The following is a 16,409-nucleotide window of genomic DNA, read 5'->3' as shown; positions in this document are numbered from 1 at the left end:
ACAAAACTGTTAAAATTAAAGCATAATCAATGAAGAGAATTTGGATCTTGGCTCTGCTATTTATATAAATATTATGTTACCTTGAGCAAGTTGTTTGGCCACTCAGACCTCAGTTTTCTTTTCCTTAAGTGGAGAAACTAATGGTACCTACCACCTCAGAGTTGTTGTAAGGATTAAATAAGAAAATGCACATATAACCAGCTTATTGATAAGTCAAGGTTTCCGGGGCTATAAGAATGCAACAGTTCCATTTTTCTCATAATGGCTACGGGCTTTGTGCTTTAGAAGCCCTTCCTTTTTGTTATCTAGAGAAGTTTTTTCACATGTCTCACTTTAGTGCTATAACTTTTCAGTTACTTTTGGTTCCTTAAACAGCCTCATTTTGTTTTTTAACACTTGGTTCTATTACTTAATAACTTTGTCATATTTGCTTCAAAGCTCTCCCCTCAGCCAACTCAAGCTAAGCTGTGTCTCTAGAAACTTGGAATAGAAATGTGAGAGCCTGGTCTGCTTTCCTATCTATCGACCCCCTTCTTTCTTCCCTGAACAAGCTTGCTTTGCGTGGGGCTGGGATATCAGGAGAGGGGAAAGCAGGCGCCCTCACCTCACAGCTTGCAGTCCTCTCCTTGGTCAGCCGTATGGCTGTGATATTTGTGACTGTGGCCTTGATATGGACATGTGGTGGCCCCAATAGGCCCCACAAGATAAGGGGCTAGTCCCTGTGCGCCTCACCCGGCTCTCGCCAGCCCTTTCCACTCTCAGCCGGTGGCTTTATGCCTCATTCTTCCCCACCCTCCGAAACTCTTTACTGAAGTGTCTCACTCACTGGGGACAATAAACATGTTATAGTTTGGTTTTATTTCTTCTGATTACTGTTACCACTGTATTCTGTTGAATCTCCTTTTTCACACTGGTAGCAGGCTTCCTTAGCAGCATGCCAACCTATTTCCATGACTTTCAGTAAAAGTTGGTTATTTAAATACAGTCAGTTTAAAAAAAAAAAAAGAAAATTCAGTTCTTCTCATTTTGCAACTTGATTCTCTAATAATATTGTAATAACTTTGTACTTTGACAGATGGTTACTAGACTTATGTAAGGTATATACAAGCTGAATCACTATGTTTTACACTCGAAACTAATATAATATTGTATGTCAACTATAATAAAACATAAATAAAACAATTAAAAAATGAAAAGAAGCTTGACTCATGTTAGAATCAAAGCTCTTTTCTCTGTCCACTCTTACCCCAAAACAGGAAAAAAAAACTTAGTCTGGATCCTGGCACCTTGCGATGGGTGCGTCGTTTGGCTCTCACATCCTTCCCCTTCCTCTCAGCGAGCAGTGCTCTAGCGGTGTGTGGGCAGGAAGAACAGGAGCAGCATCTGGGTGGCAACTGTTGCAGTGGCCCACTTTTCTGCGTTGGTTACAGCCGCTTTTCTGTCTGCCTCTGACTGACTGGCTGTTGGCTCTTCCTGTGAGGTGGGCATTCACATGTAGACTCTCTCAGAGGACACACTTGGTCATTCTTTGGAGATCTAAGCTGATCCCTTCATTCCCCACCCCTCCTCGCCCCAATCACCTTCATCCTCTTGCTTGGTCTCTGCTAAGAATAGGCTGCTCTCCCGGACAAGTTTCCTATGAAATGGCTCAAGCCTGGCAACCTTCTGGGGTGTTCACTAGACTCATGGAAATCTCGGGTGTCTGCCATGCCAACTGGCTGCCCCAGTGGCATTCGACCTCTCAACTCCACCCTGTCTTTCCAATATATTCCTGAAGTAATCTCATCCACTCCCGTGGCTATTTACTGCTACCTAACAACTGCCAAATATGTTTTCAAGCCAGACCTCTCCTAAGTTCCCAAACCATATTTCCCACAGTCTAGGGTGCCCTGTCAATGTTATTTCCCAGAACCAGCTCCTCCCCCGAACTTCAGCGTCATCCTGGTTAATGGCGTCACCTTCCACCCATTCATGTAATTCAGAAAGAGGCCTGGGAGTCCTCTTCCCTCCCTTGCCTCCTGTAGGCCAGCCCTGTCAGTTCTGCCTCCCAAATATCTTATGAATGTACCCTCGTTTTCTCTCTGTGTCCCCTCCCCTTCTTGGTTCTGGCCCTCATAATTTCCTTCCTTTTACTTCAGATTGCATCTCCTTTAGTCTTGTAACTGTGGTGAGGGTGATGCTGCTAAAACACAGATTCCATCGTGTCACCTGCCTGCTTAAAACCCTTCTGGGTGGACCCCAGTGGTCCTCGGACTAAAGTTTGGTCTCTCCCACATGACCTGTGAAGCCCCAGCCTATGTTCAACAATTTTTCCTTTTACTACTTCTCTTTAGACTCCCCACCTGTAACCCCCAACTTCCCACTTTCTAGCCACACTCAACTCCCGATAGGTGTTCCAACCCATCCTGCTGCTCCATGACCCAGGCTTTCCCCTGGCCGTGCCCCTTTTGTGGAGTGTTCTCCTTCTCTTTGGACCTTGCTGTCCTACTGGACAGCGCCACTTGTTTTTCAGGGCCCAGAGGGAGAGTCTTCTGTTCTTGGAAACATCCCCTGGCTTCTTTTCTGCTAATCACCATTCTTTATATGTACCCAAATGCTACCAGATATCACATGTCTTTATTTCCCCACACCCTCAATTACCCTGGATCACTGAAATCGGGGATGGTGTCTTACTCATCTTGATAATTTTAGTGCCAAGCCTAAATAAATATGGGTGCTCAGTGTTAAATAAATATGAATAAATGAATGAAGGAATGCCTGAAGGGCTAATGTGTAGAAAAATGTTTTATTCTAGTTTATATCCTCCTAGCCAAGATGCTAACTGTAGCGACCATTTCTTTTACAGTGGTTGGCAGCAAGTTTAAATACTAAAAAGTGATCCTAAATCATCATTGTAAATCTATATTTCCCACTCCATTGACCTTAGTAGCCTACTTGGTACTTTATTATTTTCATTGTGGAGTCTTCTTGCTCTTGCTTGTGAATAAAGGAGAATGCAGGAATGTCAGAATCCATTCTGAGGAAGAGCTGGGAAGGTGATCCCAGCTGGTTTACTAGGAGCAAAGTTCTGCGGGGACCGCCCTGGAAAGCTGCAGTCTCTTAGAGCAGTGTGCCGAGGGGGCCATTCCCTTCATTACTGGCCACAAGCCTTGGGGACGCAGCCTGCTTTCCCCTTGGCCCTTCCTCTTGCAGCTCTTAAGAGCTCTCCAAGGAACTGTCAGGGCTTATGAAAGCAGTTTGAAAATCAGTCTTAGGCATGTTCACAAAGTCACATGCCTGTCAGCAGGCTGTGGCTGTGTGTCTGTGATGTGCCTCCCTCACTCCAGGACAGGGCCTCTTCCCAGTGATCGTGGAACTCGCTGGCACTGGGACTGATCCGAGCGCCCGTCAGCCTCTCCAGCATCATAATCTAATAATATGAAACTTGGGAAGGCCGGCTCTCACCAAGAGCTCAACATCTCTACTCAGGACAAGGCCCAGAAACCTGGTACCCAGGCTGCCTGGCTCACACACCTCATGAGTCTTTGGCTTTGGTCTCCACACAGACCTACAGTGTTTTCTTCATCTGTAAAATGGGTGGCTTTGGAAGGTTGCCAGATTCCATTGAGATGGGCAGGAGGGATCTCCACTCTGCCATCTGTCTGCTCTTCCAGCTCTAATATTCTTTAGTTTAGATCCACATATGTGGATCTGGAATTCCTGGTCTGCCAGTCTAAAGGACAGTAGATTGAATCAGAAGTTGGGTCTATGTCCTACCCTACAGTTAATCAGATAAACCCTGGACGAAACACACAGTGTCTTTGATCTTCCCTTTCTAAACCTACAGAATAAGGAAGTTAGAACTAGATGATCTCCAAGGTCCATTTCAGCGCTAAAATTCCCAATAGATCAATTAAAGAAGCCCTCAGGCCCCACTGAAGTTGCTGAACTGGAGTCCAAAGAGACCCTAAAATGGAAATGTGTTCCTTGATCAAAGCAGAAGGTATTTATTAAACACTCACTCTGTCCCTAGCACACGTTATTTTTTCCAATTTGTTAATGCTTACTTAAGTCTCTACTGCACTAGAAATTCCAGTAGCTGTGTGATACTCTAGGATTTATCTTCACCTTCATAAATAAAACTGTTCAGTTGAGCTTCATTTCATTGTTTTAGGATCTCTAACTGAAGGACTCCAGTGGCCCTAGGTGGTCTGTATGCATAGATTAATGTTTAAGCTAGTTCCTGCTGGATCTTTCTGTACTGCTTATCCTTGTTATCTTCTAGAATTTAACTTGAAGAATCTGCTTAAATTAACAAGTTACTTTTAAAAAGTAAAAGAAGCCTGGCCAGTGTGGCTCAGAGATTGAGCATTGACCTAGGATCCAGGAGATCGAGGTTCAATTCCCGGTCAGGGCACATGCCTGGGTTGCGGGCTCGATCTCTGGTGGGGGGCGTGCAGGAGGCAGCCAACCAGTGACTCTCTCATCAATGATATTTCTATCTCTCTCTCCCTTTCCCTTCCTGTCTCTGAAATCAATAAAGATATATTTTTTTGAAAAGTAAAAGAAGAATTTAAAGCATCTGTTTTTCATAGCTATGCAAAATAAAAATAGTGTTCATTTTTGGTAGGAGACTTGCATGAGGTTCTCAAAATAGCAAATCATAAGCAGGACGAGTTTTCACATCTTCAGAGTCTAACATAGAATATCATTTGGCTTCTAAATCTGTGATGCCCCTTTTACTCATGGCTCCTGATTTTCATAATCTACCACTATTAAACATAAGTGATAACTTATGAAGAAATTTGGCTTTAAGGAGCTTATTTTTGCAAAGATAAAAAGAAAAAAAGTGTTAACCACTTGAATCCTACTGCTGACAGGCACTGATTCTTTTTAGCATATGGAATTTTTTTTGAATTAATAGTTACGTTAAATAAGTAAAATAAGGCAGAGAAATAGTCATATGCAGATAGGTATGGGAGAACTAGAATTGTTTCTAGAATTGTTACAATAATATAAAAGTAACCAGAAATGTTCAGAGAGAAAATATACAGAAAAGTACAAAAAAATATATTTAGGGAGGGCTTTATACATTGTATATGTGTGTGTATAAATAAAAAGTTATATTTAAATTTGTTAGTATTTTGTTAAGATTTGTGACATTCTCACATTTAGCAAGTATTTTGATTTTTGTTTTTTAAGTCTTTTAACATTAATGGGATTTAGGGGACCTGTAGTATCAATATATCTCAGTTCTCTTGCAGATTAATCACCAACAAACTCTATACAGGTATAGCTTTATGAACAAAGCAAAATTAGAGTTTACAATTCAAAATAAATAATACAGTTCATATAATTGTAGAGCAATTAACTAGTTATAAAGTAGGCATTTGTAACAGTTTAAAGATACTGCGACATTGTCTTCTGTCTAGCTTCTGTCTAGTTTCCAACCAGAAGTCTAGAAGTCTGCTACCATTCTTATTTGTTGCTCTGTGTATTATCTACTGTTTTCTGGCTGCTTTTAAGATTTTTTCTTTATCACTGGTTTTAAGCTATTTGATTATGATATATACCTTGTTGTAGTTTTCTTCACAGTTCTCTTGCTTGAGGTTTAGCTTCTTGGATCTGTGGATTTATTGTTTTAATAGAATGTGAGGACAATTGTCATTATTTCTTCAAATCATTTTTCCTCTTTCATTCCCACTTTTCTTCTTTAGGAACATTACTACATATATGTGCGTGAAATTGCCCCAGTTCGGTGATGCTTCTTTTTTTGTTTTGTTCTTTTTTCAGGTTTTTTTTCTCTGTTTTTTTTTGGATAGTTTCTCTTGCTAATATTTCACTCATATTTCTTCAGCCCTGTCTAATCTGCTGTTAATCCCATGCGGTGTATTTTTCTTCTCAAACATTGTATTTTTCATCTTCATAAATCTAATTTCGGTTTTCTTTATAGCATCCATACCTCTACTTAATATGCTAATGTTTTCCTCTACCTTCTTGAACATGTAAAATATGGCTATAATAATTGTTTTAATGTCCTTGGCTAGAGATTATGTAATCTTTGTCGTATCTGGGTAATTCCAATTGATTGGTTTTCTTTCTCATTATAAGCCAATGAATTATATTTCCTTGCTTGTTTGTATGCCTGGTACTTTTTTTTTTTAAATTCTCATCCCAGGATATTTATTCTATTGCTTTTTAGAAAGAGTGGAAGGGAGGGAGGGAGAGAGAGAGAGAAACATTGATGTGAGAGAGACACACTGATCGGTTGCCTCCCGCATGCACTGTGCATGGGGGCCGAGCCTGCAACCAAGGTCCGTGCTTTGGCCATAATCGAACCCGGGACCCTTAAGTCCTCAAGCCGACGCTCTAACCATTGAGCCAAACTGGCTAGGGCTATATGCCTGGTACTTTTCATTGGATACCAGACATTGTGAGTTACTGGATGCTAACTGTATTTTATTTAATATCCTAGAGCTTTGCTTTGGGACAAAATTAAGTTACTTGGAAACAGTTTGATCTTTTCAAGCCTTCCTTTTAAACTATGCACAAGACCAAAACACCCTTCAGTCTAGAACTAATCTTCCCCCGCTGCTTTGGCAGTATCCTTCTGAATATCTGGTGCCCTGTGTTTGCAAGTTTTTTTTTACTCAAGCCGGTAGTAACACCAACTATTCCTGATCCTGTGATGTCCAAAAATTGTTCTGCGGGCTTCTGTTGCGAGGCTCTCCCCCGTTTCAGGTAGCTTCCTCACGTGCACGTGCTGAGAAGGGCTCAGCTGAAGCCTGGGAGCAGAGGGACCTTCTGCAGATCCCATTCTCTCTCTTTTATTTAATTTTTTTTTTTTTAATCAAAGCAATACCTGTACATACCTAAAGATCAAAGAGTGAATAGATAAAAAAATATTAGCAGTTCCCAGTTTTCAGTCCCCCAGTGTATTCCTCAGAAGCAGCCACTTTTCATTTTTATGTCTTCTCATGTTTGCCTACACATGTCCATGTAATCTGTCACTTCTTCTTTCAATTTTTATATTTTCTAATCAAGCTACACCTAGAAGATTAGGATTTAGCACTTTTAAACCATTCTTACCACACATTTTTTTCTTCCCACCACCTTCCCAATAGTTACCTTTTAAAAGTTAAACCAATAAAAATTAATATAATCATGTAGATTTTATTTATAAGCATACCATTTTTCTTTTTTCTACAAAACTGTCTTCAAACTTATCTAATTGCTCCATTAGATCCGTCATATACCTATCTGTAGCTTCCCTGCCCCTTACAATTGCTCAGATGTTTCTCTGTTTATGCCCACTGGAATTCTCCATCCCAAGGGCTGTCATCTTCCTATGCCCGTTACAGACCAGTTGCTGCTTAGGCCAGCTTAGCAGCTGCCATCCGGAGGTTCCCTTTCCCATCATCCTGTTGATTCCCTTCCTTCTTTCCAGTGTTTGTGTCCCCCCCCTCCCCCTCCCTCCCATTAACTTTTGGAATATTTCTTATTTTAAAAAATTTATTTAATAAAATTTTTCACCTAACCCGAGTTGTGAAAAATACTCTTCACAAATTTTTGAATGTCTCACACGGCATTGTTGACTATAGGTACAAGGCTGTATAGCAGATCTCTAGAATTTATTCATTTTGTTTAACCCTTTTTCTAGGTTTGTTTCTCTGTTTTGGTGTCTGAAATGTCTGAAAATGTTTTTATTCTCCCTTTACACTTAGGTAATGATTCGGCCAATTGAAAAATCTTTTTCTTCCAGAACTTTTCTCCATTGTTTTCTGGCAGCAGGCACAACCATTCTGATACTAGTTCCTGTGTTTATAAATATTTTTTTCCTGTTTTGAAGCTTTTAGGATTTTGCCTGTCCAAGTGATCTTTAGTTTCATGATGATGTACTGCTTTTTCATTTATTGTGGTCGCCATTTGGTTATGTCATTTAATCTGGTGACTTGTGCCCTTCGGTTCTGGAAAAATCTTAAATTATTTATTTTATAATTTCATTTCCTCTGTTCTGTGTTTTTGGAATTCATTCCATTTTGATGTTGGACCTCCTAGATTCATCCCATAGTCTCTTGTCTCTCAATTCCGTCTCTCTTTCCTTTTTATAGATTTTCTCAACTTTATCTTCCAACTTTTTAATAGAAATTGAGGAAATTTAAAATAAGTTTTAATTTTCTTGTTTTGATTTCTTTGGAATTGCTTCTTGTTCTGACAGTATGTGGGATCCAACACTAAAACATTACTTGTTGTTTGTCTGCAAGTCACCTTTAACTGGGAGTCCTGTAATGTCGTTTGCTAAGCCTGGCAACCCTATTCCCGTGCCCAGTGAGAATAAACTAGGAAAGGGGAAGCGACTTGCAATCCCTAGACAACAGTGAGTTGGTCAGGTGCAGGGTGACATGCTTTAGCCTCTTCCCTAGCAGTCACTTTAGATTTGTAAAGAGTCTGGACAGGAGAGACATCGATTATCCTATCTGAGTGATGGATTCCCCAGTTGTTACCTATATTGGTCAGGTCAGATCAAGTTCGGGAGAAAAGCACGTTACTGAATTAGAAACACACGGGCTCTGCCCTTGCTCCTCATATCCTAGCATGTGTGCTACTAATATGCAGAAGTGATTGAACTGGAACCCAGGTAAAAAGGCTCTTAGGCGGAACAACAGAAAAGCAAATACAACAGCAAAACACCATCTCTAACGTCCAGGCTGATTCCTGTGCTCCAGATTCCCCACTGCCTGAGACCTGGTCTCTGCCCGGTGCCTGACATGATTCTTATCGTCCATGCCCTCGGGAGTCTCTCCTGCAGGCACGGTAGTGTTTTGCCTGTCCTGTCAGCTGGTCTTGGTTGAGCTCCGGCTAGGCACTAGACTCAGATGTTTTGTCCTGCAAAGAGAAGAATTTTTAAGAGTAATTCCAGCTATCTGTGCTTCAGAAATTTCTGACCCATGGGTTTTCCTTCATGGAGCTTTCCTCTTAATTCCTTTGCCTTCTTTTTAAAATTATCTTTTTAGTTTTCATATAAAAATCTAATTTTAAAGAAATCTAGCACATTAATTTGAAAGCTATGAAAAGAAATATGTTTCTAATCTTTTTTGTTGCATATCTTTTGGTCCTGCAAATACTCTAGAAATATATACACAAATGTTCAAGGATGTATGTACAAAGACATTTCTTGCAATTTTATTTAATATAGCAAAATATTGGGGATGACTATAAGTTATATGTGTTAAACAGACTATGGTTGCCTGTGTTTTGGCTTGTGTAGCTTAATACAATGGATGATCAGTTGAAATGAATGAAATGAAAAACAAAACCAACTTATTTCTGTTTGTGTTTAAGAACATCATGAATAAATAAAATTCAGTAATTTAAACTGTAGCTGGGAATTTTTAATTTATTTCTGTAGATGACCTTAAAGTTTTTTTTCAGCTTTTTAAAGCTTAAAATGATACTTTAAGTTTTCCTGTGTGGTTCAAATATGTAAATAGACTTAATTACAGATAGTTTTAGTGATAACTTTAACTTTTAAATATAGAAACTATTATGTAGTAAGTAATAATTCTGTCTAGCATTTATAGGCATAGGGACCACATGCCTGCTCCCCAAGTTATGGTTTTTAAGCTTCCACTTACTGTGTTTCTTTTTACTAAAAATGGGTGCCTTCCTCAAATACATTTCTATCATGAGATAGTATACATATTAATTTTTATAAATTATCAATATGCTAACAAATGTTCCGTGTTATTCAAAAACAAAGGTTTAAAATTGGGAGAATAATATAAACCTTACCAAAAAGATATGTTATTGCTTTATAGTCAGTCACACTTTGTTTGTTTTTTAACCCAAACGAGAGTTGCCCTTTCTATCCTCTATCTATCGCATTCACCAGATTGGGTTCCTCCTCACTGTGTGCAGTTTTTTTAAACCAAATGCTCCCTGTCAGTATTGGGTCAACTTAAAAGAATGTCTGAAAGGCTCTGATGCTAATTAAAATTTCCAAAATTAAAAGGATGCTGCTTGAGGGAGAATGCTTGCCTGGGAAAGAAAAGGCAAGACTGTGTGTGTGTATGTGCACGTGTGTGTGTGTGTGTGTGCATGTGTGTGTGTGTGTGCGTGTAAATAGAATATATACATATGTATATGTTCTATGGTCAAATTTTACGTTGGAATTATTTGTGATGGCAACTTGTCTATAGATTAGAAAAGTAGTGTTTTTTGGTTTCTGGTTTTATACTGTTATGCCATTAGAGGGCAGTATTGTAGAGGTTAAATTTTCCTTCTTAAATGCATCGAATTGCAAACTTAAAATTTACAGTAAGCAAATTTAAGGCCTTACATTTCCAATATATTAAATTGTTACCTCAATTGATGCACCCCTGAAAATATTTCAAATTAACAGAGGAAATATATAACTAGTTAGCTATTTTACACACAGATCTCTTGATTTGAGTTTGGAGAAGGGAGTTATTTGGTCATTGTGCCCCAAAGGTGAAATACTTACTTTACAGTGCGTCAGCCCCTCTGTAGGACTGAGCTTATAGAAATAGCCACTTAACTCCCCAAAACTTGCCTTAGGGATCTCCTGAAGACAGATCTATGTAGGATTCAACCTGTGGATTGACTTTTGTAGCTATAAATGGAAGAAGAGGAAATGGTGATGGATGTTAAGGCTTCTGGCTCTAGGGACATTTTGGGAGGATCCACTTGATTTTATCCGGTAGATCCCCTTTTGCGCATATATATGTGTATATATATATCTAGCAGACTATGTGATGTTTTTTGTGTTGTTTCTACAAGTAATAAATTCACAGAAAGGTAGTACTTCTCAAAAAGCAAATGCTTTTTCACTCTAAGATCAAATGTAAAATTCCCCGGCTTTTAAAAAGAAGTATTATTACAGTACGGTTATTATCTTTAGAAATAAAACCGCCTATAAAATCCTCCCGTTACTGCTGCCTGTAAGAATTAGATAATTGAAATCGAGACACTCGAGCTCCTGCAAGCCTGAGCGGTGGGACTGGGCATGCCCAGTAGCTCAGACGGTTCTGGTTGCAAATAGGAAGCTTTCGCCGCTCTGCAGCCGCGGGGACGGGCAGCTCCGGGGACGGGGTCTGACTCCCATAAACGTAAGCACGTGCGGGGCCCCAATCGTATTTTTCTGGGACCCCTGACGTTTTTTTGCCGAAGCAGTGGTCCTGCTTTTTGAGGCAGTGGAGGTCTCGGAGGCCCCGCACCCCGGGCCGGGCGAGTGCGGCCTTGGCCAGCCCACCCGAAGAGCGGGATCGGGAGGCTGGGGGGGGGGGGGGGGGGGGCAGCCGAGCGGGAGGAGGGCGGGGAAGGGAGCAGGGAGAAGGGGCGGCTCCAGCAGCCGGCTGGCCAATTGGCGAGGCTCTTCCCTGAATATATTTTGCACCGAGACGGGAGCCCTAGTCTAGATCCTAGTGGAGCGGGGCAGCCGACCTGTGAATCTTCTCAGCGCAGCATTGTGATCGGCATCTTCCTGGGATCGCCAAGCCCCAGAAGCCGGGTCTCTTTAAATTAGGGCAGCTGTTTTCTATTTCTCCCTGGGCTGCAGAAAGCTAGAAGATTTTTACCTAGCTCAAACAAGGCTGCTGGTATTCCCTCTTTTTTTCCGCGAGGGTGTTTTTGGCTGCAATTGCATGAAATCCCAATGGTGTAGACCAGTGGCGATGGATCTAGGAGTTTACCAACTGAGACATTTTTCAATTTCTTTCTTGTCATCCTTGCTGGGGACTGAAAACGCCTCTGTGAGACTTGACAATAGGTAAATGTGGCTGGGATAGTTTCTTTAAATTTACTCTTGAGATACTTGTAGTAACGCAGGTGAAAGATAGCCAGGCAAATTCCTTTGTCCATTGCTGAGAGACTGTGGTGACATGGACGTTGCTTTTTGCAGTGTTTAGAATAGCCTTCTTTTCGCCAGCCTGGCCAGAAGACAGGCTTTTAGCACATTATGTAATTTAGCCCTTTGTGGCTACTCAAATAGGGAAATGTCTGGATATTCGTTAGTGAGAGTGGCTTATGTTTTCTGGAGGGTAATACATTACATAGCCTTAAAGAACACTTAAAAACTGATGCTAGAAACATAACAGAATTAGGAAATCCTTTGTGTGTGTGTGTGTGTTGGACGTTTAAGATAAATTCCATTTATCGATTTTTCCCCCCTTTTTTTCCAGCTCCTCTGGTGCAAGTGTGGTAGCTATTGACAACAAAATCGAGCAAGCTATGGTATGTACTGATTAAAAATCATTTGTACTAAATGTGGGCACAGTACAAAAGCGAGATGTCTTGGGATGGAACCGGTGCATCCATAGTTAAGATGATGATTGCTCTTCATACATTTAGAAATGCCTGCACTGCCTCCATTCTGCCAGCGTGAAGCCACATACCAAGGCTGCTTTGGGAGAGAAAGGGACGCTGAGGGTATTAAATGTTCTTTCCAGGACAGATTTCTCACAACGTCGGGATTTGTGCAGAGGTGTCCTTTTTGCTGGGGAATTGCTAGGGAAGTGCTTGGCCCTGCATGTCCTTCAGTCGTGGGCACATCTCTAGGGATGTGGCTTTACTAGAAATCCTAAGGTTTACTGGGGAGCCCGGGGTTGAGGGGGAGGCCCCAGAAGTAGGGATCTCGGGAAGGGGCCTTCAAAGCCCGGCACAGAAGGATCCCGGTGATGTAGGCTACTGTACGATGAAGACGAAACCGAAAAAAAGTTTTGTCTTCCCAGCCTGCGCCTGGATTTCTCCTAAATTTTATTTCCGCCTTGGCCGTTCTTTGTTATTGGAGCAGCGCCTGTGGCTCTTCTCACGGGATTCTCAACCCACTGTTGCTAGGCAAACTCTGAACCTTTTAATTCGGAGCTATAAATAAATCGGGCTCCCATTGGCTGCACCGTCTGCCCAGGTTTCTGTGATGTCAGCTTAATCACGAAAAGGGGGGTGGCAAGGGTGGAGGGAGGAAAATGCGGCAACATGCTCCGTAGGAACTGGCTGCAGCCGGTGCTGAGGGCGGCGGCGTGGCGGTGGCCGGCGGCGGGGGGAGGGACGTGGGGGCGGGGAAATGACTACAGTGCCGCAGGCCTGGACATCCCGCCTCGGCCCCTGCTTGGCCGCGGAGCCCCAGTGCGTGTTGCCATCCCAAAGTGGAAAACTGATTGTTTGCGTTGCTCGCTAAGGGCTGCAGAAAAGCATAGGCCTTCAAAAAGTTCATCACTTGTACATTAAACTTAAGTATTGTGTAGTTGTGATTGTACTCAGTAGATTTCTCCCCTGCGGCTAAATGAACAATAAAGTAGGATATGTAAATGGTTAGGGAGAACCAGGCAAAATAATACTTTAGAAATATGGAGTCCGGGAAATAGTAAATAGGAAGTTAAACCCTTTTTTCCTCTCCCTTTCAGGATCTGGTGAAAAGCCATTTGATGTACGCGGTTAGAGAGGAAGTGGAGGTCCTCAAAGAGCAAATCAAAGAACTAATAGAGAAAAATTCCCAGCTGGAGCAGGAAAACAATCTGCTGAAGACACTGGCCAGTCCTGAGCAGCTTGCCCAGTTTCAGGCCCAGCTGCAGACTGGCTCCCCCCCTGCCACCACACAGCCACAGGGTACCACACAGCCCCCGGCCCAGCCAGCATCCCAGGGCTCAGGACCAACTGCATAGCCGCCTATGCCCCCACAGAACTGGCTGCTGCTGTCTGAACTCAACAGACCCGAGATGATGTACTAGGGGGAATCCACCTCCACAGTTACCCATTTCATTGCTCGCTGCAAAAGAGACGTGAGACTGATACATGCCATTATCTCTTTTTTCGAGTATTAAACACCCATGTGCTTTTGGCTTGAAGAAATTTCTTAGTTGGGTGAATAAGAGAATTAGCATGGATATACTGGGACCTCATACAGCTTGGCAGATATTTGAGAAATGGTTTAATTCGTGCTGAGGAGCTGTGTGCCTTTCCATCCCTTCCCTGCTCCCCGCCCTCACTTCCAAGAGTTCTCTCCTGCTTGCACATAGTGTACGATATGGGGTTACTGAGCAGTGGAGCTCCACTGGACTGTCCTGTCTCCTCTCCTCCCCCTGAGGAACTTAAAGGGGAGGTAAAAGAAAAGACTGGTGCATAGTCTTGCCTAAATGAGGGGAAACAGTTCATTATACAAATTAATGACTGTCACCAAAATCCATAAAAACAATAGTACTGTGTGCCTCTTTCTGAAACAGTGGATGACACAAAACTATTAGAGTGACTAAAAGGTGACTGGTAGCTGGGACCTAGGCTATCTTACCATGAAGGATGTTTTGCTTATTATATATTTGTGTATGTAGTGTAACTATTTTGTACAATAGAGGACTAACTACTTAGTTGTACAGATTGAAATTTTGCTGTTTCATTGGCTGTCTGAAGAGGTGTGGATTGTCTTTATATAGAGATTACATAAAAAATGCTACGTGAGGAAAATCACACCTAAAGAAATTCTAAGAATTTGGCCCAGTTAGTCACTTTGTGTAATCTGAAATCTTATAGCTGCTGAATATCTTGAAGTAAATCCCTGTTCACTGAAGTCTTTTGATTGAGCTGGTTGGATACTTTGAAAAATGATCAGTTCTAGCTAATGAGATGAATTTCCCAGTAGGGGATTCTGCGTATTACCTGTATAGTAGTTATATGCATATGTTTCTGTGCATGTTCTCTACACAGTTGTAAGGTGTCACTGTATTTAACTGTTGCACTTGTCAACTTTCAATAAAGCATATAAAATGTTGATAAACAAGTGTTTTCATATTACAGTGTTAACATAATTGCAGTCATTTCCACAACTATTTTTAGCTAAAGTTACAATAATTTGACTAGTAAAATCCTGAAGAGGGGTAAAAGGGTTGGGCAAAGTAGAGGTGCTAGTGGTTTGACTATAGAGGTAAAAGGATATAGACGTTGCCTTATTTCAGCCAGTATGGGTAGAAAGACAGTGAAGGAGACAAGAGCTTAGTTCTTCAGACTGGTGTGACCTGGGCAAGTGGCTTCACCTCTCAGGACTGATGTGGGACATTGAAAGAGATAATCTCTAAATTCCTTTGTGGCTTTGCATTTCTATGAGTCCATGAAAGTCTTAAGCTGTCCGTGTTCACCAGCTGAGAGGGCAATGAGCCTTATTCTATCCACAATCCCACTAAGCAGCTTTAGGATCAAAAGATGGAAGTTAGAGAAGCGAGTTCCACTTTAAGAACATCCTGGGTTGGGATGTCTTTCCTAATGTGACAGGTTCTAGCTCCTGGGAATGTCCAAGCAAAAGACGGGTTTTCTCTAGTGAACTGAAGTGGGTCTAGATGAATAAGAGCTTCCCTCCCAGTTGATTCCTTAAGACTGCAAAATAGGTCAAAATTAAAAATTTGGAAACCTAAAGCAAACAGGCACCTGAGAAGTGAGCCTGAGAGGTCCCATTCTGTTCTAGGAGCAATGTCAGCTCCTGTGACAAATAGGTTGGATTTATCAGCTCTGTAGTCTGCCCGGGAGCCTCAGCAAGGGAACCCTTCCCATGCCCCCTCCAGCCAATGAGAATCAGCATTCCTGAGCTCTAAGGCTTATTTAAGACCTTGCAGAACAAGGACTGAACTTTTCTGAATCCTTCGTTTCTCTAATGTAGAGCTGTTAGGAGGCTAGGCAAATGGAACATCAGAGCTCCCTGAAAAGAAGTGGATGGTGTGCATGTTTTCTAAAGCTCAAGGCGACTGGAGTGGTGACAGAGCTCAGGGTGCAGCAGTAGCTGCTGACCACCACAGGCTGGAGGCCATTGCCATGAAGATGATTTGGGGAAATTGGAGAGGACTTAAAAAAGCCTTTGTCATAATAGTTTAAAGGATATATAACTTTGGCTTAAAGGGATATTTATGTAGTAATTATATTTCCTTTAAAAAGGAAACTATAGTGACTAGAAATCTCTAGCCATTTCATCTTTTATGTTTTCAACAAAGATCCTCAATACCAAAGGCGGTAATTGTGTAAAACTTGAAAAATTTTATTTCAATGTATCATTAAGATAATGGAGAACTTTATACTAGGTTATTTAATGGAATTTGGGCCTTTTTATTTAAAATGCGGCACTCCTGTGACATTTTGGGAGCTGACTGTTACATGTGAAATGAGAACAAGTTAAAATCAAGTGTTTTTCCATACATGTTCATTTTAGTAATCACTAAACATGCTTAAAGTCAGCAATTTTCAACCTTTGTCACCTCAGGGCACACATAAACTAATTACTAAAATTCTGTGGCACATTGAAACAGATTTTTTTTTGCTGATTTGACAAAAACGTTGGTGTAATTTTGATTCGTTCACACGGATGGCTATTGTTGTATTGGCTGTTGTCATTTTTTTATTTGACAATCTAAGGGAAAGAGGTCAGTGCCCCTGACTAA

The 16,409-nt window shown here is 41.4% G+C and overlaps 1 protein-coding gene across 4 annotated transcripts in view; it reads left to right on the top strand.

Annotated features, from left to right (window-relative positions):
* The window catches only part of TSC22D1 (TSC22 domain family member 1), a 134,423-nt gene extending 119,642 nt beyond the window's left edge, over positions 1–14,781 (top strand). For 2 of the 4 annotated variants that reach the window (XM_081130013.1, XM_081130012.1), the window contains 2 exons: positions 12,180–12,231; positions 13,401–14,781. In XM_081130013.1, the coding sequence (XP_080986139.1) occupies positions 12,180–12,231; positions 13,401–13,658 (310 nt within the window). In that variant the 3' untranslated portion in view covers positions 13,659–14,781. Of the gene's footprint in view, positions 1–11,047; positions 11,109–11,328; positions 11,768–12,179; positions 12,232–13,400 lie in introns of those variants that run through there. The other 2 variants (XM_081130015.1, XM_081130014.1) reach the window with 2 other exon arrangements.
* Positions 14,782–16,409: the final 1,628 nt, after the last annotated feature.

The sequence above is a fragment of the Miniopterus schreibersii genome (genome assembly GCF_964146895.1).
Source record: "Miniopterus schreibersii genome assembly, chromosome: 2".
NCBI classification, from domain to species: Eukaryota; Metazoa; Chordata; class Mammalia; order Chiroptera; family Miniopteridae; genus Miniopterus; species Miniopterus schreibersii.
Note: the sequence above shows the minus strand (reverse complement) of the source record. Positions and strands in the feature narration are given on the sequence as shown.